General features: G+C 44.1%; 2 protein-coding genes across 2 annotated transcripts; both read left to right on the top strand.

Annotated features, from left to right (window-relative positions):
• Positions 1 to 8,886: 8,886 nt before the first annotated feature.
• On the top strand, positions 8,887 to 10,054 carry LOC127302956 (uncharacterized). Its single transcript, XM_051333691.1, has 2 exons — positions 8,887 to 9,043; positions 9,153 to 10,054. Exon 2 carries the CDS (start codon positions 9,178 to 9,180, stop codon positions 9,916 to 9,918), a length of 741 nt encoding a protein of 246 aa, XP_051189651.1. The 5' UTR covers positions 8,887 to 9,043; positions 9,153 to 9,177; the 3' UTR covers positions 9,919 to 10,054.
• Positions 10,055 to 14,348: 4,294 nt separating this feature from the next.
• Positions 14,349 to 18,347, top strand: LOC127298413 (putative B3 domain-containing protein Os03g0621600). Its single transcript, XM_051328273.2, has 5 exons — positions 14,349 to 14,604; positions 14,715 to 14,854; positions 15,980 to 16,340; positions 16,446 to 16,693; positions 17,866 to 18,347. The coding sequence occupies exons 1-5, from the start codon at positions 14,571 to 14,573 to the stop codon at positions 18,112 to 18,114; spliced, it is 1,032 nt and encodes a 343-aa protein (XP_051184233.1). The 5' UTR covers positions 14,349 to 14,570; the 3' UTR covers positions 18,115 to 18,347.
• Positions 18,348 to 22,098: the final 3,751 nt, after the last annotated feature.

The raw sequence follows: 22,098 nt of genomic DNA, 5'->3' as shown, positions 1-22,098 counted from the left end.
TGACGAGGAAACTATTCAACACCTTTTCTTTGAGTGTCCATTAGCTAAGCTTCTGTGGCGTATAATTAATTTCACATATGATCTTCCACCTCCAACCAATACTACTAATATGTTTGGTAATTGGCTGAATGGAGTACATAGACAATCTAAGACTTTAATCCGGATTTGGGTTTCTACCTTATGTTGGTCTATACGGAGAGTCATAAATGATATTATATTTAATAAAAAACAAACTTTTAACTTCTTGCAGGTTATTCATATGGTGGCTCATTGGGTTCAGCTTTGGACCCTCCTATCGCCGGAGGGACAGAGGGATGCTATGGTCGCTGGATGCACACGGCTCCAGATGGTCGCTCAGGATATTTGGTGCCAGTCTGGCTGGTGTCATACTAGGAGGCTATCTTGATGCGCGCTCGCTTTAGTTCATGCTTTTTTCGCTGGTTGATTTTTGTATCAATTCTTGGCGATGCTTGAGTTATAATAATACTACTGTACTTTGGTTTGTTTAATAAAATGCCGTGTGCATCATCATGATGCAGAAGCCGGAGTTATATCCCCATTTCGAAAAAAGGTGGTTGTTTCATATAAATCTTCTCTTTCATAATATCATGTAAAAATACGTTCTTTATCTAGCCGACTTAAACTCCATTCCCGAGAATCAGATATAGATAGAACAAGTCTGATAGTATCAGCCTTGACAACCGGACTAAAAGTATCTTTATAGTCTATTTCATACCGTTGCTTGAATCCTTTGGCAACGAGACGAGCTTTATACATATCCACAGTACCATCAGCATGTATTGATGCGATAAACCCATTTGTAATTAATAATATTTTTGTTGGAGCTTGGTGGTACAAGATGCCAGATGTTGTTGACCATAAAAGCATCATATTCCTCTTGCGTAGATGTCAGTAGTGCATACCTAACAGTGTCATCGGTATATTTTTTCGGACGTCGAATACCTTTTTGCAACCTAGTTTGAACTCCAGCAGCAGGAGGTGGTGCAGGAACGGGCGGTACAAAAGATCCAGCAGGGGCAGCTGCAGCTGCACATGCGAACATTGTGCGCAGCTGTCATCTGACGACGTCATCATGGGCTCATGATTGGGCTGGTCGACGGAATGGATTGATGGCGGGGATCGCGGTGAGGACCACACCGACAAGGGCTGCGGTGACCTGGAGTCAAGCGGTGATGTGGTATCCGTGGATTCGCGTGGACGGGGGATGTTGGGTCACGCGCGGCAGAGGCGCGGTCCGCCTGTGACGTGTCCTCGCGGGGCCGGTGTGACCGAGCGCACGCGGGAGAAGACACGCTACTGCTGCTGCAGTCTACCTGTTTTGATACCAACGCGAATTCTGGACCAGGATCTTGCTCGGGATTGTTGTTGTCTCAGTCCTATTCTCCTACTGTGGTTCATCATTTGATGTGCTGTTTGAAGCTTTTTCTTCAGAAGTTTATCTAGATTCTTGAGCAGAACTTGGAGATGATTCATCCGCAGTAACCTGAGGTGAACAGGATGAAAATTTTGCAAATAATGGTTATTAGTGTGCACACCCATATCATTAGATTCTAAATAAGAGTTGTGTGGCGGAAAAAGAAGAATCTCTTCACGAAAATGACGACCATCGTTTGGATTGTGGGAAGCAAAAGGAAAAATATTCTCATCAAACACAACATCGATCTTGGCTAGCGGCTCCTTTCGCAACACATTTTTTGGGCCCCAACGAGCCTTGTTCAATTGTGCACCGGCCCGCCTCCTAGCCGAGCCCACATCAACGAAATTTGAAATTCCCGGAAAAAACGGATCAGGGGACTTTCTTTCATTCGCCGGCGACCAACGCCTCCGGCATACGACGGTCCACCCGTCCAAACCATCGTCCATGAACACTGTTGGTTGAAGCACATGCATGGCCTTAATCTTAGCCTTGCATAGAGCCCTGCCAAACAGCATTGAGGGCGATGACAGCGTACCTTCCGACGCTGTGATCTCCATCACCGCTATTCTCTGACTTGCCTGCCAATTGATCCTCTTGCGCATCCTCCTCGCCAACTCCGACGAACGCTCCGACATATCCCGACCGCTCACTGAAAGTGGTGTACGACAAAGATATTTCCCGAGCGCGCTGCCTCCGGCCTTAATCTTAGCCTTGCACAGAGCCCTGCCAAACAGCATTGAGGGCGATGACAGCGTACCTTCCGACGCTGTGATCTCCATCACCGCCATTCTCTGACTTGCCTGCCAATTGATCCTCTTGCGCATCCTCCTCGCCAACTCCGACGAACGCTCCGACATATCCCGACCGCTCACTGAAAGTGGTGTACGACAAAGATATTTCCTGAGCGCGCTGCCTCCGGCCGACGAAAGCTCGTCCGCATCGCCGTCTTCCTCATCATCAGATGACTGCAACACCCAGAAACGACCCCCTAGTGGCTGCTCCGGCAAACCGCAGTCGGCCCTTTCCTGCTGGACCTTCGCCGACGGCGGGGTGGCGAGGTCGCCACCCGAGTCGCCAAACGCCTCCCCAATGGTCATCCAGTGACTCATTGTTCTCCTTTGCAGTATTCGGTCCCAACGGTCTATTAATATACGTGGTTGCTCTAAAAAAAAAGATTTCATCCATATCTAGGGCAAAGCTCGGAACAAGTCTCGGCGCTGAGCTCGGACAGCTACGCGCCTCATGACGTCACTGCTAGGTTTGGAAAGGTGGACGGATGCGTGGATGTATGTATGTTAAGATTGTATACACCGAGCCAAGCTACACGAGCTGCATTACCCTGTTACCTGTACGTAGGGTATTCCACCGTGATCGCACGGTGTGACTACTTACCATGGAGTACTGTGGGGATTAATGATGGCAAGTGGTAGTCAGCTAGACAGCTATGGCTAATACGAAGAAATGGCACGAAAATATTGTATTGATTCGTGCAATCAACTGTTTATTAGCTCCTTCACGCAAGTGGTAGTAAGCTATGGCTACGAAGAAATGGCATGATATGAGATATTCTATTCCAACAACCGTACTAGTACGGGTGTAACTTACCCCACCATCTCATGATCAGAAACAAGCTAGGTTGGCATCACTAAACTAGCATGCAAGTTGCCAAGTTAGCTCTAGTTGCATATGTTAACATTGGACATTCATACTTAATTAAGGATGTGACCGGTTCTCTGCTAGAACTTACTTCTTTTTTAGTAGAATTGTGTCATCGAACTTTTAGTTGTAACTCATGTTAGCATGGATCATGAAGCAAATTTAATAGTTTTTAAGATAATTTTTCGTACTTGCGACCTCATTTGCAAAAATTTCAGTTGCGCAACCCTGCTTTTTTTATTTTTTATTTTTTTAGACATGGGAACATAGCCCGGCCTCTGCATCAATCGATGCATACATCCATTTATTGATAATAAAACGAAAAACATCAAGTACTTATTACATGAAGGGAGTCTGGTAATTCAAGAAAACTAGACAAACAACTCAAAACAACCACAAACGATGGAGAGTAGAACAAAAACTATCCATCCAGAATTCTACTAATGTGTCGCCATCTAGTAGCCTGGAAATAGCAGTCCTGAGTGACCTCCAGGAGCCGGTTGCATCTAGTAGCCATGGTATCCCGCTGGTCCGCCGGGAGCAAACATGCCCATGTTTGTAGCCAATGCGCTGCACGAAGAATAACCTGCAAGAAATTTGTTCCCTTTTGTTTGTTAAAAATAATATCATTCCGGCTAGTCCAAATCGATCAACAAATTGCCGAAACACCAATTCTAATATAACCTTTATCCTTCTTATTGACACCATTTAGCCAATTATCAAACATATTAGTTACATTAGACGGGGGTGGAATATTGTATGTAAAGAATATCATCCGCCATATAATTTTTGCAAAAGGACAATGAAGAAACAGTTTCGTTGTTGTTACAAAAACAACATTTCTGAGAACCTGTCCATTTTCTCTTCGCCAAATTATCCTTAGTAAGCAGCACTCTATTACTTAAAAACCACATAAAAATCTTTATTTTTAGAGGAACCTTAATCTTCCATAGGTATTTCCGCAAAAATTTAGTATGACCATTCATAAGATCAAGATACATGGATTTAACAGAAAATAAACCAGATTCATTTAGGTTCCATACAAAATTGTCAGGTTCATTAATTAATTGGACAGACATTAATCGCTGACACAAATGTAACCACAAATTGTATTTATAAACATTGAAACTTCTTCTAAATCCAATATTAAGCGGAGAGTTTACCAATACCGTAGAAACCAACTCATTCTTCCGTTGGACAATATTATATAGCGACGGATATTGTATAGCTAGAGGGTGTTCGCCCAACCAGGTGTCCTCCCAAAACCGCACTGTCATACCATTACCCACTCTGAATCTTCCTCTCTTAAAAAACTCTGGCTTTACCTGCATAAGCCCCTTCCAAAAAGGTGAATCAGTGGGTTTAACCTCTATTTGTGCCAATGTTTTATTTTTGATGTACTTATTATGAAGCAATTGTTGCCACACCCCTTCTTCCCGTAGCAATTTAAAAAGCCATTTACTTAATAGACACATGTTTTTGAGTTCGAGTACCTCAATTCCCAAACCCCCTTGGTCCTTCGGTCTACAAACTATATTCCACTTAGATAATCAATATTTCTTCTTATCATCCTCCTCTTGCCAAAAGAAGCGAGAACGATAAAAATCGAGTCTCTTGCGCACCCCTTTAGGAATTTCTAAGAATGACAACATAAACATAAGTAAGCTCGTAAGTACAAAATTTACAAGCACCAAACGGTCCCCATAGGACAACATCTTGCCCTTCCAACATCCTAATTTTGAGGCGAAACGAATCTTCACTGGATTCCATTCAGAATTGCGAAGTCGTCTATAATGAATGGGAATTCCTAAATATCGGAAAGGTAGTGTTCCAGATGCACATCCAAAAATGTTATTATATTGATGTTCCAATTCTGTAGCTTTACCAAAGCAAAACAACTCACTCTTATGGAAATTAATTTTAAGACCAGATAATTGCTCAAAAATACAAAGAATGAGTTTCATATTAACAGCCTTAGCTAGATCATGTTCCATAAACAGGATGGTATCATCAGCGTACTGCAAAACAGATACCCCTCCATCGACTAAATGTGGAATAAGACTTCCGACTTGACCCTACTCTTTAGCCCGGGCTATCAAAATAGCCAGCATATCGACGATAATATTAAAAAGAATAGGTGAAAGTGGATCCCCCTGTCTCAATCCTTTACGTGTCTGAAAGTTATGTCCCACGTCATCATTCACCTTAATTCCCACACTATCCCTTTCTACGAAACTTCTGATACGCTCACACCAAATGTTATCAAACCCTTTCATTCGTAGTACCTGCTGGAGAAAAGGCCACTTCACCTTATCATACGCCTTCTCAAAATCAATTTTAAAAAGGACTTCGTCCAGCTTTTTACTATGTAATTCATGGATCATTTCATGAAGCACAACTACTCCTTCTAAAATATGTCTGCCCGGCATCAATGCAGTCTGAGATGGTCTCACTACTTTGTGCGCCACATCTGACACACGATTAGTGGCTACCTTAGTAAAAAATTTGAAACTGACATTTAGAAGACAGATAGATCTATATTGTTGAATTTGGACTGCATTTTGTTTTTTGGGAAGCAAAGTAATAATTCCAAAGTTTAGTTTGAATAAAGGGAAACCCCCATTTTGGAAGTGCCCAAACATGGCCATCAAATCCCCTTTAATCACACTCCAGAATCTTTGATAAAACTCCGCCGGAAAACCATCAGGTCCTGGTGATTTATTATGTTCCATTTGATTAATAGCATTGAACACCTCAGCCTCTGTAACAGTTTTTGATAAAAGTTCATTTTCCTGAACAGACAACTGAGGGATATCATTGGTGCGATCTTCCATTAAATTAAAAGAGTTCTCTTCAGGTGCTCCAAAGAGCTTCTTATAGTATTCAGTAATAAAAACTTTTAAATTCTCATCCCCAACAATAGTCCCTTCTTCTTGTTCAAGTTGGAAAATTTTGTTCTTTCGATGTTTTCCATTAGCAATTAGGTGAAAATATTTCGTATTATTGCCACCCTCCTGTATGTGTTTGATTTTAGCCCGTTGTGCCCATTTAGTCTCTTCATCTCTTCTAAGCTTATTTAACAGTTCATTGGCCTTCCTTAGTTCAGCTCTTTCGTCATCATTTAGAGGACATGACTCAGCCTGAATATCTAGAAAGTCAATGATGTTGAGCAATCTTTCTTTCTCTTTTTTGTATTTCCCACTTAAGTTCTTTGCCCATCCACGTAAAAATCTCTGTAAGTGTCTTATTTTGTTTCGCCAAGTTATTATTGGTGTTTTCCCAGCAGAAACCGCCGCCCATTCCCATTTAACTAGATCATAGAAACCCTCATGTTCGAACCATGAGAGCTCAAAGGAGAACCGTGCATTGTTCCCAATGTGAGCATGATCGCACGAGTCAATAAGAAGGGGGGTATGGTCTGAACCGGCCCGTGTGAGAGCCCTAACCGAAACCAGTGGAAATTTTTGTTCCCACTCCACACTCGCGAGAACCCGATCAAGCTTTTCAAAAGTTGGATTAGCCCTTCTACTAGCCCATGTAAATTGCCTACCCGAGAGCACAATTTCTCGAATATTCAAATTTTCAATAATAGCGTTAAACATAAAAGACCATCTAGGATTAAAATTATCATTACTCTTGTCCTCTGGTCTGCGAAGAATATTAAAATCTCCAGCTAGCAAAATTGGTTTGGTTTCATTATCACATACTCTAACCAATTCCGATAGAAATTCTGGTTTTCTTGAGTCTTGGGCTGCTCCATATACAGATACCAAAATCCATTCAAAACCATCATGTTTGGAACGGAGATATAATTTCACACAAAACTCTCCATTGTCCACATTGTTCACCATAAGAGTTGCAGTGTTGATTCCAACTAAAATCCCCCCGGACCTCCCACAAGGAGGGAGACAAAACTAACCAAAATCGGCTGTACCGGCTAGGCTACTCAAAAAAGACCTGGAAAAATTCGAACAACCCGTCTCTAATAAAGCGATAAAATCTAGTCGGTGTTCCCGGATAGCCTCCTTCACAAATCCGTCTCTAATAAAGCAATAAAATCTAGTCGGGAGCTGTTGGGCCAACGGCGCCGACGGGTTTCCCTTGGCCAGGATTTGGCGGTGTACGGGGTGCAGCTACCCAGCCCAATATGCATAGGAAGGGAGTGTCCCAAGGTACGTTGATCGCTAAAAGCGACTTTTTTTAGTTCCAAACGGGATGTTTATTCTTCATCTTATATACAGCAAGCTGTTTCTGAGAAACCAACAATTGACAATGGAAATCATATATCTTACGTGGATGTGTTAACAGAGGGAGCTAAAAATTACTCACGAGAGGATATTATAGCGTTTGGGGGAATTCCTGAGCAAAGGGTATCGGATGTGCGTTCAAGTGCAAGGATTGAGGATCAGGCTACAGCGGATCTCACGCAAATGGAGCGGGCTATGTATGCTGCTCAACCCAAGTGCCACAGGTTCGTCTACAACTAAAAATGCATCTCTGTTGGCTTTATCTCCGGAAAAAATTATTAGAAATGCTACTTCGTTGGGAGTCTCTTTGGGTAAATCGAAAGATGAGGCAATTAAGTCGGCTAAACTTATTCTTGATAATGAATTTAGTAGGTCACTTACTATGTTAAATACTAATATGGAAAACACTTCCTCCACTGAAAAAATCTCACTTGCAACACAATTTACAACTCAAGTACATGAATCATGATGCAAATCCGACGTTGCAGAACTCTACTGAACATGAGCTTCGTTCGCTGAGAACAAGCGATTTCGTTAAATTCATGCACCATCCAGGTTTATGAAAGTCCGAGCTATTGGAAAGTGCAATTTTTTCAAGGCTATACATACGGGGAGACATAACCACGGAAAGACCTTAGATATATATAGATCAAGATACAGGGAGACTGTAGATGTGGGGTGGAAAGACCGCAACTATTTTAAATTAAATAATGTGTTCTTCAGGATTCGATCCAACCCTTGTGCCGAAAAGTGTATTTGGCACATGTGCTCCTGATTTTTAAAAATCAAATTTTTTAGATTTTAAAAAATATGAAATTAAATACCCACATACATATAAACATTCTGAAGGTACGGTAGAAATTTTGAAGAAAAATATGTTATATTTTAAGCTATACAAAAAGACAAATTTCTGACAAACATATACCTCTATACGTAGTCACAAATTTGTTATTTTCCTGTAGCTCAAAATACAATGCAATTTCTACCGAAACTTTGCATGATTATTCAGAATATGTGTATGTATTCATGGAATAAATGTGATGATTTTTTGAAATGCAGAAATTCAGTTTTTAAATATTTTAAAAACTGAGAGTGCTCGTGCACCAAATTTGCTTTCCCCTTGTGCCCCTTAGCCCCTATATCATATTAAATTAATGCACTAGCGCGCCAAGTTCTCTAAAAATTCAAAATGTTGAAAAGGTGTAGGCTATATATATTTGAAAAATCTATCATTTGGTTCCTGGTACAATGTTATGTCATTATGACTTCAATTTGGAAATGCACAACTTGTGTTTATTTAGTTTCCTTGCTAGCTTACTTTTCATTTTCCTGATGGTTCTAATTTAGCTGAAAGAGAGATAGACCGAGTAATTGCGGCTTCGCGAATTACGCGTGACAATAATGTGTCATTGTTATGGCAAGGAAAAACCAGATGTGAAAAATCTTTTTCCCAGCCGGTCAAAGGATTGGGGTGAAAGAGAGAGGAGCTCTGGATTGGGCAGTTGACTTGCTTATGAATTGTTAACTGTGGCCACGGAGAGACGACCGACGACTTGCACTCGAGTATAGATATCCCCTCCCAATGAAATGTCTCGCCGATTCAAGCAAGCTATCAAAGCACTAGTCAGCTCACAAGCAGGTCCTTCCTCGATCTGCCCTTCGGCGGCGCGACCACCGACGTGGAGCACAAACAGCCGGCGTGGTACAACTTTTCTCTGTGTGTTGATCTCTCAAGTCTCTGTGTGATGGCGGTTTTAAATTATGTGTTTTCCTCGAGTTCTTGCTAACCTACTAAAAGTTGTGCTGGCTAGCTTGGACGCCTCCTCCTCGATCGGGATGATGGTGGATCCACTGGGTCTGGTGACCGCGATCCTGACGGCGGTGCAGCTGATCAGGAGCGCGGCGTCGACGGCGAGCCAGAACAAGGAGAAGTGCCTGGAGCTCGCGGAGCGCGTGAAGAACCTGGGCGACGTCCTCCCCAGCTTCGCGCACGCGGCAGCGAACGATGCGGCGACGGCGCGCGTGCTGGAGAGGCTCAAGGACGCCGTCGGCGAGGCACTCACGCTTATCCAGTCCTGCAAATCCGCCGGTACGTTCTCCGGTAAGTACAGCAGCAGGAAGGCCGGCGACCTGGACAGCGTTGACAAGCGGATCAACAACTGCATCATGGACCTCAGCCTCATCAACCAAGCTCGCATGAACGGCGGAGCAGCAGCTGGTAATGGGGATGGCAAAGTCCCAGCAGCTCAAGCTGGTGCACATGTTGACCACCACAGCTCCTACTATCAAGCGCAAGGTGGAGGTGCCTCCACCGCCCATGTTGCCTCGCCACCGACGCCGACGCTGCAGCACGCATGGAGTACACCACCGAGCTACTACCAGCAGCCACCCCCGACGCCGACTCTGCAGCACGCATGGAGTACACCGCCGAGCTATTACCAGCCACCCGGCTACGTTCAGTATGTTCCAGCTGGTCCTCCTCACTACGCAGCTGCTCCAGCCCCTCCGGGTTCTAATCTATCTTCTTATTGCACGCTTCCAACAGTCAACAAGATCATCAAGCGTGTGTTCCGCTAGTTCTCGTCGCACTTTGCGTCATCTTCTCTTTGATTTTGTTGTAAATTAGTTGAACTGTATGCCAATGAGTTTGCTCCGGCATCTCGTAAGTATGATTTCGTCTCATAAGGTCATTTAGGGCCTGCTGAGTTTTTCCTGTGATTCCGTGTTGCGGGCTAGGTAAACATTGTCTCCACTATCCCATTTTTCGAAAGAAGCTTGAATCCAAGCCTCTTTATCAAAATGTTGTACATAGTTTTTTTTAATATTATTCAACAAAGCTTTACAAACACGATAATGTATTAATCAACCCGAAACCACTTCCTTGTCTTGGCGACAAGGGTCGCTACATCTATAAACTTGACAGCTTCATGATCAGGGACATATGCCACGACCTAACATCTAGACACATCATCTGAAATTGGAGCACCCGTCGAGCGGGCCTTTCAGCACATATTGTATGCGCACACTTAAGAAGTTGTTGCGGCTTTCTTCCTTCAACCCATCTTCAAAAGAGATCAACACATTAACTTGTATCAGCGCTAGGCAGTGTCACTGTCATGCGTGCGTCTATCATCAAGGAAGAAACCACGCAGGACCCCTCCCTAGCGCCAACTAAAAAGAATGATGTCCACGGAAGGTAGAAGGGCGTCATGCGCCACCATCGTCGGATCCAGGAGACCTAGTTGATCTAGGGTTTCACCTGGAAAATCCGCAGGAGAAGACGAGAGCTGCTGCAGCAATGCCTTTGACAAGCCAACGACACAAAGATGTTGTCATCATACGCCATGACCTAAGTTGACGTTGTTCACCATCAGATGCTCCTCGCCGAACCCGTAGCCACCTAGATCGCCAACTGTGAGGTCGGTTGCCCCACCATCATCTGGAGTTGCTGCCATTGGCGTACGCAGCGGGTGGGCCGAGGGGGCCGTGGCCCACCCAGAATTTCGGAAAAAATATTTGATACCCCAATTTGTTTGGGCTGGAAAAAGCCCAACTAGCTGTTCGTGCCCGACTTTCCCCTTCCCCAGAGCGCTAGCCGCCAGGGCGAGGCCGGCCAGACGCGGAGACGCTCAGATTTTTCGACTTCGACGCAGGTTCGAGCTCGACCCCCGCTGCGGCGCCGGCTGCCGCCCTCTCCCTCTGCTCTCTACTCCTGCTCCTGCTCCGCTCGTCCCTCGGCACCTCCTCCCCTTTCCGTGCGGTTCGGATGTCGCTGCCCTGGCTCGGCTTGGCTCTCAAGGAGAAGTAGGTTCAGCAGGTCTCCAAGTCCCACCAATCACGGGTCCCCTTAAATTCTGGCCGGATGCACTGGTTTAGTACTTCAGCAACAGATAGGGACATAGCCACATCAAGTTAAATTCAGTCGGTAGTTTGAGTGTTTGACACTGTATTTTGTGCTACTATTAATATTCCCTTTACATTGATTCAATTGGTAGTTTGACACATAAAAATGAAGAGGAATATATGTCACTTACATTTTTGAATGTTTCTATGGTGTGTATAAACCAAGAGGAATAGCCAAATCACGATACTTTTTGGAAATCATGAAGCAACGAAGCAAATTCCTTCCATATGATCGTGCACATTTCATATAAATGTATTAAACTTCAATGTTGACTATCGATTGGCAAACTTTTATTATAATTGGAGGAGCGCAATTTTTTTTTTGTGTGCCCACCCTCTGATTTTTTCCTGCGTCCGCCACTGGTTGCTGCCCTGGCTTTCGATCTGCAGACCCCGGAGGGCTGCGGTTCTCCCGCATCAAGAGCCATCAACGCCATAGATTGCTCCAGCCGCACATGCCCCCTATCGCGATCCTAGGCTCGAGATCACATGATTCGCACCCTAGGCGCCGTCACATGGAGGCACCTTCTGGCCAGCCATCCCTAGTGAAGGGGACAAAATCAAAATATTACTAACACCGTTCCATATCCAAATGCACTAACGAAATAACATTGTACCACAAACCAAATGATAGATGTCCAATGTTAGTATACAACTAGAGCCAACTTTTGCATGTTAATTTACTGACTCCAACCTTGCTAGTTTCAGATCATGAAATGGTGATCAATCACCCCGGTTGTTAGAACTGAAATAGGAATAATTCCACTCACGTGGACATCCCTATCGTAGATTGTCAAATCCTTAACTCATTCCCATTGGTTGCCTTTTAACGAAATGAAAATTGCACTTCTCAACTTGAGCAGAAGACATAGTCTTCTCCATCCCAAAAATACTTAATGTACGCATTATTCTCTTCACCTACCTTTATGCTGTATAATTACATCAGTATGCATATCTAACAATACTATGTGCTTTTTTGTTGGCGTCTTCATCCAAATTAACTAGATTATAACATTGGGTGGAGCTAACATGAATTTAACTTTCATCTTGTCTATTATATGTGATTCGGTGAACAATTTTTTTGGGTGCACCCAACTTGATACAACCCTGGTACCACAAAGTATCTATTACTATGCTAATTACAGACTAGTTATGGAACATTTCATAGAGAAAGACAAATCTGAAATTAATTTTGTTAGCTTTTGAGCAACTATTTGGTTTAAAAATTAAATTTTCATAAGAGCGAGTTGTTCTATTACGGCGACGCTCAAGACGAGGAAAACCACTATGCCGGGCTTTTCGGTTGTGGGTTTGGTCAATTTCCGATCTGTTATTTAGGCATTCCGAAAAATTTCGGAGGCTAATAGTAGCGGAATGTAAACGCGTCGTGAAAAGATTGCAGCAGCCCGTCAGTAGTTGAAAAGGAAAATTACTATCTCTCGGTGGAAGGTTGGTTCTCATTAATTCAGTACTAACTATATGGTACTGTATATGTATCCTTTTTCCAGCTACCCAAAGGAGTCTTGTATCGGTTAGATTATTACCGATCTAGATTCTTCTAGCAAGGAGACAAGGAGACAGTGAGAACAAAAAAAAAATTAACGACTTACTAAATGGAGTGTTGTCTGCCGACCTAAGTACCAAGGAGAGCTTGGTGTTCATGAACTTCAGGTAAAGAACACCGTCCTATTGGGGAAATGGTTAGCCAAGTTGCTAACTGAATATCGGGTTTGGTATACATTACTAAGAAGAAAATATGTTGGTTCAAAAGCGATCTCTCAAGTCTTCTGGAAACCTAAAGATTCTCATGAGGAAACGTCGCGTGAGTCTTGATCTCCTCGAGTTTTTGGATTTTAATTTATTTTCATTATTATATGTACTATTCTATTTGCTATGTTTGAATTTGGTTGAATAATGTAATTTACTTAGTTAAATATTTGGTTGCAAGTATGAATTGTGGTGTGATAGGAATTTGGTTGAATGTTTTTATTTGCATTCCGACCGGCCTATTTGGGGTGCCAATGTGGGTATAGGCCCCCGAAACAGCGGCGCGGGTGCTGGCGCCCTCAAAACTCGTGTGCCAACAATGTTGCCGAACATAGTTTGGTGAGTAGCGACGATGCTCTAATGGCCTGAAATTGGCCCACAGTTTGGACACATGTAGAAACGACTGCCATAGTTCTCCCTGAGCCACCAGGCTGTGTGAAAGAGGTAAGAGTGACATCTTTAAAAAAAAATCAGCACAACATTGCCCTATCTCCAAAATGATTTTGAAATTATCAATTTCTCATGAAGACTTGGTTCACGGGAGTGGGATGAAAACGGATCGAATCAGATTTGATTCTTTCCATATCCTTTATCATATTATTTAAACGGATTTGGTTCGGATAATGGTCGGACGCGGATTCGAATACAGATTATATCAAACTACGGATTCAGATCGAAAATGGAGCAGACTTGGATTGGGAATGGACAACAATAATCGGATAAATACGTGTATAAATAGATAATTATATTTGTGTAAGAATAATAAGAAAATTTATACAAAGTTGATGTCCAATTATATTTAAGAAATTCAATACATCCTAAATGTTGAAAATCATCGGAGGTTTGAAAAGATTATGGCAATAACTTAAAAATACTATGTTTTGAAAACACATATTGTGTGATGTGTTATGTGCACAAGAACGACCACATATATCACCATGGAGTGAGAAAGAACTAGTGATGCGATGTCCGCATTGCACAGATAGTAAATTTTTTTGGAGGTTCATCGGGCTGCCTATACGAACTTACATCAAAATATTTTGTAGTAAAATTGAATTATCCTAATTAAGCCCCTCTGGTAATCTGCAAAAAAAATACCGGATAATCTACATCCGTCGGATTTTGCCGATACCATATCATCTACCATATCCGCACATCTATCACTATCCCTGTTCGCATTTATATCCGATGGATACCTAAAATAACTTAGCATATCCTTAAAAACGGATGTGGCGGATTCACTGTGGAAATACCCGCTTCGTTTACATCTCTACACGGTAGTTTTGTGACCTGCGGTGTTATTTACTCTATATTTTTAGTAGCATATCTTTCAAAGTTTTTGCCCTCCCTCCCCCTCTCACTCTCCCACACGGTAGGTAAATAATTGATGAGAGTGTAGTGTCAGCCGTTTTACTGGTCGTGAAAATTTACTCACCACCTTCCCCAAAACCATCAAAGAAACCACGTTGGGTATACAGGCTACTCCGCTCCACTGACACTCTCCACGGCGACGCAGGCGGCGGCGACGACGGACTGGGGCACCAGCGCGGCGACGATCGATGGACATTGACATGGGCGGCTTTAACCACCCAGGTAACCGCGACCTAGATCGCCTTGGTTCTCTGCCATGTACGGGCGTCTCTATTTCTTGATTTCTGAGTTTCTGACTGACCGCCATTTTTGGTCGCCGGGACGACCATCAGTCTGCGTCTGCTGCGGAGAAGGAGACGGCCGCGAGATGGACGAGGACGGAGCTTGCGAGGATTGCGCGACGCAGCGGCGGTACTTGTATGCTACCAAGCGGTTCTTCATCGTGGCTACCGACGATTTCAGAGACAACTTGGTGAGCCTTACCCGCATTGATTCCCACGATTTCTTCTCACCACCGTTGCTTCCGGCCGCTCGGCCGGCGGCGCTCCTCGAATTTTGGGGGTTTCAGGGTTAAAATATTAGTGCCGCTTCAGGAGAGTGGGTCTCAGCTAATGTAATAAGCTTAGCATTTGAGCATTCGTTGCTGAATAAAAAGAGAGGGCCCGGGCCAATGCTCTGTTCCTGCTCTGCTTTTTCCGTTCCCTCCTCTCTGAAACCAACTCTTTTATGTGTGTGTCCACAACGAAATTGTTAATTTATCACAGTTTCTTTGCAAGAACATTCACCCCGTAAATCAGTTTCACTGTATCGACATTACTTCCCTAGCCGCGCTGTGACGATTCCAAACAAATTTCCTAACGCTATATTTGTATTTCCATGATAAATCTATGCAAAAAAACTATATCGAAAGATGACACTCAAGACTGCTTATTTTCACAATTTGGTCGACAAATAAAATTGGAGAATGAAGTTAATCTCGTTAGACATATATGTAAAAGTATAGGTATAAGTATGTCTCCATACGTTACCTATATGTCTAACAAATCTCACCAAGAAAGTCATTGGTCCACAATGCTGGCAGCAATGAGCTACCTTATAGTATATTGCTCTACACCTCGTCAAAACATACCCTGGACTCCAGTACCTTTTGGTCTCAGATAATTCAATTTTGGGTACTTTTCCTTTGAAAAAATGTTTCTAAACATATAAAATGGTAGCAGAAAACACTCCGTACATGCATGAAAAACTATTTACTAATATTGCAAGTAGGATTGCAAGTGAAGCTCTTATGGAGATGATTAGTACACTGCTGCCTTCTGGTGTGTTATCATGTGATTGCTATTTACTAATATTCACATGCGATTGTCCGAGGAAAAATGTGTCTGAAGCTCTCATTCAGGTCATCAGGTGGGAAAAAAGCACCCCCTGCTGACACTAGAAAAAAGTGTTCGCTTCTTGACATATATTTTTTGTTTCGTTTATTTTCCATTTCCTTTGTCATCTGAATTGTGTCTGGATTTCCAGCATATAGCATGCAATTCAATGCCTAGAAACATGAATCTAACCGATGTGTATCTTCTTCATTAACCTTCATCAGCGCATACAACAGGGGCTTGGAAGCTGTCTTAGAAATATGATCTCTCTGTCTGAGCCTGTCAACCTAGAACCTCCCAATGGCTCCGTATATCCTATCGAAGCTAAAGGGGAGTTTGGCGATATAGTTTTTAGGAATGGATGGAAGGAGTTTGTGAGTGGAAATCACATAGAAGAAAATGACTCCATTCTCTTTGTGTACCGTGGGAATTCTAGATTCAAGGTTCATGTGTTTGATTCATCCGGTCATGAGAAGTCTTCATGTTCACCTTGTTCTCAAACTGTTGGTCCACCCCCATCTCAGAATACTGACTTGTCCAGTTCTGATGATGATGACATCATGAGAGAAAGCGAGAGAGAATCAGGTAATGTTATTATTGCTGCCTATGCATTATTTTTTGTAGTTACATGTTTCAAGGGAATTCTGGTCACTCTATGCTCACCCTACGAGAGTATGGTACGGTTTTCAGGATATGGAGCTCACAAGCCACATAATCAGGCATCTATGAAGCTTGGAGTCAATTCTGATCCTTTGTCGAGCAACCTACGGGAGCCTTTCCAACGACCCTACATTCTAGCCCGCCACACAACTCTACCGATGCAAGTAAAGAAGAAAGTTCAGGAGAAAGTCCAAGCAATTGAATCTGAACTTCCTATTTTTGTGAAAGAGATGACCACTACAAATATTGATGGTGGTGGCCACAGCCTAGGTGAACTGGTGAGGCTAAATACACACTCTCTTATCTACTACAGCTGCAAATATGGATGCCTTTCTCTTATCAAGAACTGATCAATTGTCCTTTTTATTGCAAAGTATGAAAGTAGTCGGTACCCATAGTTTACATCTCCAGAAACTCATAAATTTGGCACAAGCACCAACCAAATGAAAAAAGTAAAAAAAAAAAGAACAACATGCTAAGCATTTGTCAATCTCCTAGAAAGCCGCCAGCCAGCCAGGTTCTAGAAATCCCGAGTAAGCGTTAGCAGATGGTTGCACTCAGTAACCATATGATCCCGCTGATCCTCCGGGAGTAAGAGGGATAGTGACCAATCTATCCAGTGTGTGGCCATATTAATAATCTGCATATAATTGGAAGCACTTGCATTGTTAAAAATCACATTATTTCGACATCTCCAAATCGACCAACATAAAGCCGATACCCCAATGCGTATTCTAGCTTTAGTGTGTTTATCGATACCATTCAATTAATTTGAAAACATTTTTTTAATATTGGCTGGTGGAGGGATATTATAAGTGCTAAAGACAATGCGGCAAACAATTTTTGACAAAGCACATGAAAGAAATAAATGTTCTATTGATTCCTCTGCATCACAAAAACAACGTTTTCTTGCTTCCCTTCCATTGTCTTTTAGTTAGATTATCCCTAGTGAGTAAAACCTTCCGATGAAGGAACCACATGATTTTTTTTATATCTTCCACGGTAATTTGAGTTTCCAAAAATATTTCGTGGGAAAGTGATCATCTGAATTCATTAAGTCTTCATACATAGACTTCACAGTGAAAATACAAGATTTAGTGAGATTCCAAACGAATCTATCAGGTTCGTCACTAAGTTGTACCGCCATTAACCGGTTACATATGTGCATCCACGAATCCCATTTAGAATCATCAAGTATCCTCCGAAAACCAATATTCAGAGGGTGAGATAACATAACCGAATGAACCGATACATTCTTGTGCGAAACAATATTATATAATGATGGGCATTGATTTAGAAACTCAGATCCAATTTCTTAGTTTGAAAGTAATGGCCAATATCATCATTAACCAGTACTCCCACACTACCTCCTTGTACGAAATCCTTGATCCAATTACTCCAATTGGGAAAGCCTCATAGATATTTGGCTAACATGGGTATTTTTTGATAGATGTTTGGCATGGTGTATGCTTCCGCTTGTCTCCCGGACAAGACACATCCTCTCATTCTTCGGCTGGAGGGCAGGAAGGAGCAGTGGCGCGCCACGTTGTACGTCGGGTGTCGCAACCAGAGGCGGGTTTACGAGGGCTGGAACGAGTTCGTCAGGGACAACCAGCTGAAGCCGGGAGACATCTGCCTCTTCGAGGTGTCAAGCAGGGACAGCACGAGCCTCACCATGACGGTCCATCTCGTCCGCTGAGTCAGAAGTTATGTCATCGTAGCTCTCGATCCTGTCGTGGCTCCTTTACCCATGGTTCTGTAATGTGGATTGGACTCTCTGAAACCCTGCTCGTGATATGGGAGAGCAAATTGCTGAATAGCCTGATGGGAGCCTGTTTAGGTTATTTGTGTTTGTTGAACGACTTCCTCCTGTAGTGCTATGTAACTTGGAAAAAAAATTACTGAACCTATTCGACCTGTAGTGCATCTGAATTTTGTTATTGTTGCTGATTGGGATGCCTGTAGCTCTCTAGAACATATGCATGCTCCAGGTTGTAAGCCATTGTGCCGTGTTCCCTACTTCATGCCGTACACCACTTCCTTCAGCTGGGAGCAGGGTTTTTTTATTTATTTTTTCGTTGAAAATATTGTGAGTTATCTCTTGTGCAAGATAGATCACGTACAGGGGCTCGTAGCTAAATGTGAGGGGTCAGCTTGGAAGTGGATGTAAGAATGGCCAGGTACCCATGCAAGGAATTGCGACGAAGCGGAGTACAGATCCTCGAAGCCGCTCACGCAGCTGCCTGCCACCCCAAACCAAGACCACGACACCAGGACCGCCCCAGTCAACCCCCACCATAGCACCTACGGTGGGAGTGCTGGTCTAGAAGCAAACCAAGCCCATGTCGCCAGGCAGAAGGCATGACCCCTGTGCTTCTTATCTACATCATCTTGTTCTGATAAAACCCAAGCTTCTCGAGGATCTTGGTCCCTCGAGAGCATCCTTTCTATGCTTTCTGGCCTGGACCTTGTGCGTCTGGATATGCCCATTTAGACCAGAATGGGGAACTGAAGGCCAATCCTTGTACTCACTGAATCAGCAGCTCTTGCCAAACTTGCATAATTCTGCAATAGCATTACCATTAGACACGGATCACCACGTGGCAAAAAATTACCTCCGAGAACCCATATACGTTGTTCCTTGCTGCTGAGAATGCACATTGTTCCGGTTTCATAAGGTAACTAGTTCCAGAAATTAACCAATTTTGCTTGATTGTAGAGAAGGTGTCACATGTAATGCTTCTATTCCCATGTACTCTTCAGAAAAAACCTCACCGTTTTTTTCAAACATGTCTGTCAGACTGCAGTCTATGTTTCTGCCCTTAATTACCCAAAACCGTGGTTTATCTTTCCCTCCAGAGAATAGCTGAAGTACCTTGGGTACTCCACAATCACTTTTAGAGGCTTCTTCATGGTTTGTAACAGAAACTCAAGCTTTGGTTTCAGAACAAGGTCAATACTGTAGCCCAGAAGTGGGGAGAATCTTGAGATCATTGAGCATACATCTTTCTTAGACAAGACCATCATCATGATTCATGAAGTAATTCATTCTGTAAATATTGCATTTAGGTTACAAGCGTTGAATACTTAAGAGTTTAAGATAACAGCATATTAATGTATATATTTAACTAGTGAAAATCATGTTATTAGATTTCAGCTAAACAACAAATTGGAAACCAAGTAATCGAGCACCATAAATAGAAGATTGACTACACAAGTGGATTATGCTATTAGCAGTAACCAGGCCATAAACGCAATTGATCCAATTTTTTCAAAAGCACAAACCAAATGGTTTACAAATAGTAATATGCTGGTGATACACTTTCTTCGCTAACAGTTCCGATATAGCAGGTCTAACAAGCAAGGACCACTACAAAGTAAGTGGATACCCAGAACTTCAACCCATCAGTTTTTTGGTTGGGTGAAGTTTCCAAATTGTTAGTTAAGTTTGACGGGGTAGTGCGATGTATTTATTTGCAAGCTAGTATAAAGTTTCCCAGATTTGCAAGCTAGTCTATCTTTAGATGGTTGATACATTCAGCCACGCTATGTGACCCATGAGATGTAATAAGTTCTTTGGATACTTGGATACTTTTAATAATTTTGAAATAAAAGCCATATGCATTAATTGATGCAGAGGCTGGGACATGTTTCCCCGTTTCGAAAAAAATGATGGGATGTATCGACCTTGGGCTGTTAGATGAAACATCTTTAGCGGTGGTGCATGCTCTTTGGTTTGGCGAGTTTCATTAGAACAAAAATATAGTGATATTCAACGAGAAAATATACTTTTCACTATGGTAGCAGAAAATATACTTTTCACTATGATAGTTACTCGGCTCGAAGGCGGCATGACGGACGACGAGGTGGTGGTGAGCCCTGCCGGCGGTGGAGGGATGGGTGGGGGCGGTTTGCAGGGGAAACCCTAGGTCCTCTTCTCCTCGCCTCTCGACGGCCGGCGGTGGAGGGCTAGCGTTTCGGCTGTGGCAGTGCCCAGGCGTGTGCGGTGTCTCCGGACTACGCGATCGATCTGCGTTTGATGTCTCCGGCGGCAACCTTGGCCAGCCTGGGATGGTCGCCGGCGTGGGGGGCTGACCTGAATAAAGGCGGCGGTCCTAGGGTTTCTGTTGGGCGAAGATGAAGACCTAACTGAGGCATGCCCTTCTCGATCTGGCCTGAGTATTGAGTTCCGGAAGGCGCCGCCAGCGAATGTAACCGTTCTCTATTGCCTAGAGTTTGCTAGATCGATGATATTCGGTCGTGCGCACCTAAACTTTTATTCCGACCGTTTGGTTCTGAAGGGAGTTGCGCGAAACTCTGTTGTGTGTTGACTTCAAGTGACATTTGGTCCATGGTATAGTCAGAAGAAAAGAATATCATGAAGGTCGGATTGAAGGACTAGCTAAGGGAGGTTCAAGTCTCTGCACTGTTGAGGGACATGCTTAGTGTTCCGGGCTTCGCAACAGTGGTATGAAAGTGGGTGCGGTAGCACATGTGAAGTTCGAAGTCTTACCTTTCAGGGTGAAAATCCAAGGTTTGGCCTTAAGTGGTTTGTGTCTGACAATGTTCTTGTTGAAGACATCATTTTGAGAGCGGGGACTATCTTCAGGGTGAAAACCCGCTGGTGCATTGTTCCCTTCTTGGAGGCGTTGCTTTTGAAGATTCTGAATTTCAAGTGTTGTCTTGGTGGTGGATGTATTGCTGATGCTAAGGCAGAGATATTGTAGTGGGATTTTTATTTCTTAATTTTCTTTTTCTTCTTTTTAGTTGTGTGCTTCCGTAATGCCATTAGGGCATTGCGTTGTTGCAGAGAATATAATTGGTATCTTTTGATATTAATATATTTCTTTTATTGAAAATGACAGTTACTACTTTGCATCGTAGTAGTTGCAAAGTGACTCTGCAAAAGCTCCGCTGCGCGTCGACTGCCACTCCGCGAGCAAGGCTGGCAACGAGCATGTCGAGGCCTTAGACAGCAAAAGGCACCCCTACGAGTTAGACCAGAGCCACAAACATGGATACAACACGGGTGCTGCAACATATGGAATGTACTAAGAGCAGGTCTAACAGACCCCTTAAAAGCCCCAACCCCGTAAAATAACCGCCAATATACGGGGTAGAGCTCTACCCGGCCGTCTAGCAGACCCCGTAAATCAGCCCCCGGTATCGAATTTTTACAGTTTTGGCTACGGGGCGGCTCCTCGCCCCTTACAAGTACAGGGTGGGAGGGTGAATACAGGGCGAACCCCTCACCCTTGGCGGGCTGAAATTTCAGCTCGCAACTGCTTCTGCGCACTGTAGCGGGCGGCGGCCATGGCGGGCATCCGGAGCGGGAGCGGGCGCGGCCGGCGTGGGGACGGCCGGAGCGGGCACGGCCAGGGCCGGCGGCGGCCGGGGCAGAGCGGGCGTAGCAAGTGCGGACGCGGCCGTGGCGGGCGGGGCGGCCGGGGCGGGAGCAGGCGCGGCCAGCCGTGGCTCGCGCGCGTGGGCGGAGCGGGCGCGGTCGGCCGTGGCGGACGGGGCGGCCGGGGCGGAGCCGGAGCGGGTGGCGCCGGCGGCCGGAGCGCAGCGCGGCCATGGCCGGGCGGGGACAGCGGGCGGCCGGGCGGAGCAGGGCCGGCGGCGGGGTGCCGGGGCAGGGCAGGGGCGGCCGGGGCAGGGGCTGAGCAGGGGCGGCCGGGGC

This window comes from Lolium perenne, chromosome 5 (assembly GCF_019359855.2).
Source record: "Lolium perenne isolate Kyuss_39 chromosome 5, Kyuss_2.0, whole genome shotgun sequence".
Lineage (NCBI taxonomy): Eukaryota > Viridiplantae > Streptophyta > Magnoliopsida > Poales > Poaceae > Lolium > Lolium perenne.
The sequence above is the reverse complement of the archived record's forward strand: the minus strand, read 5'-3'. Positions and strand labels throughout refer to the sequence as shown.

Coding starts and splice junctions, on each gene's coding strand:
- LOC127302956 (XM_051333691.1), top strand. CDS start 9,178: ATGATGGTGGATCCACTGGGTCTGGTGACCGCGATCCTGACGGCGGTG.
- LOC127298413 (XM_051328273.2), top strand. CDS start 14,571: ATGGACATTGACATGGGCGGCTTTAACCACCCAG. Junction 14,605..14,714: donor GGGCGGCTTTAACCACCCAG/GTAACCGCGACC, acceptor GACGACCATCAG/TCTGCGTCTGCTGCGGAGAA. Junction 16,694..17,865: donor GCCACAGCCTAGGTGAACTG/GTGAGGCTAAAT, acceptor ATTTTTTGATAG/ATGTTTGGCATGGTGTATGC.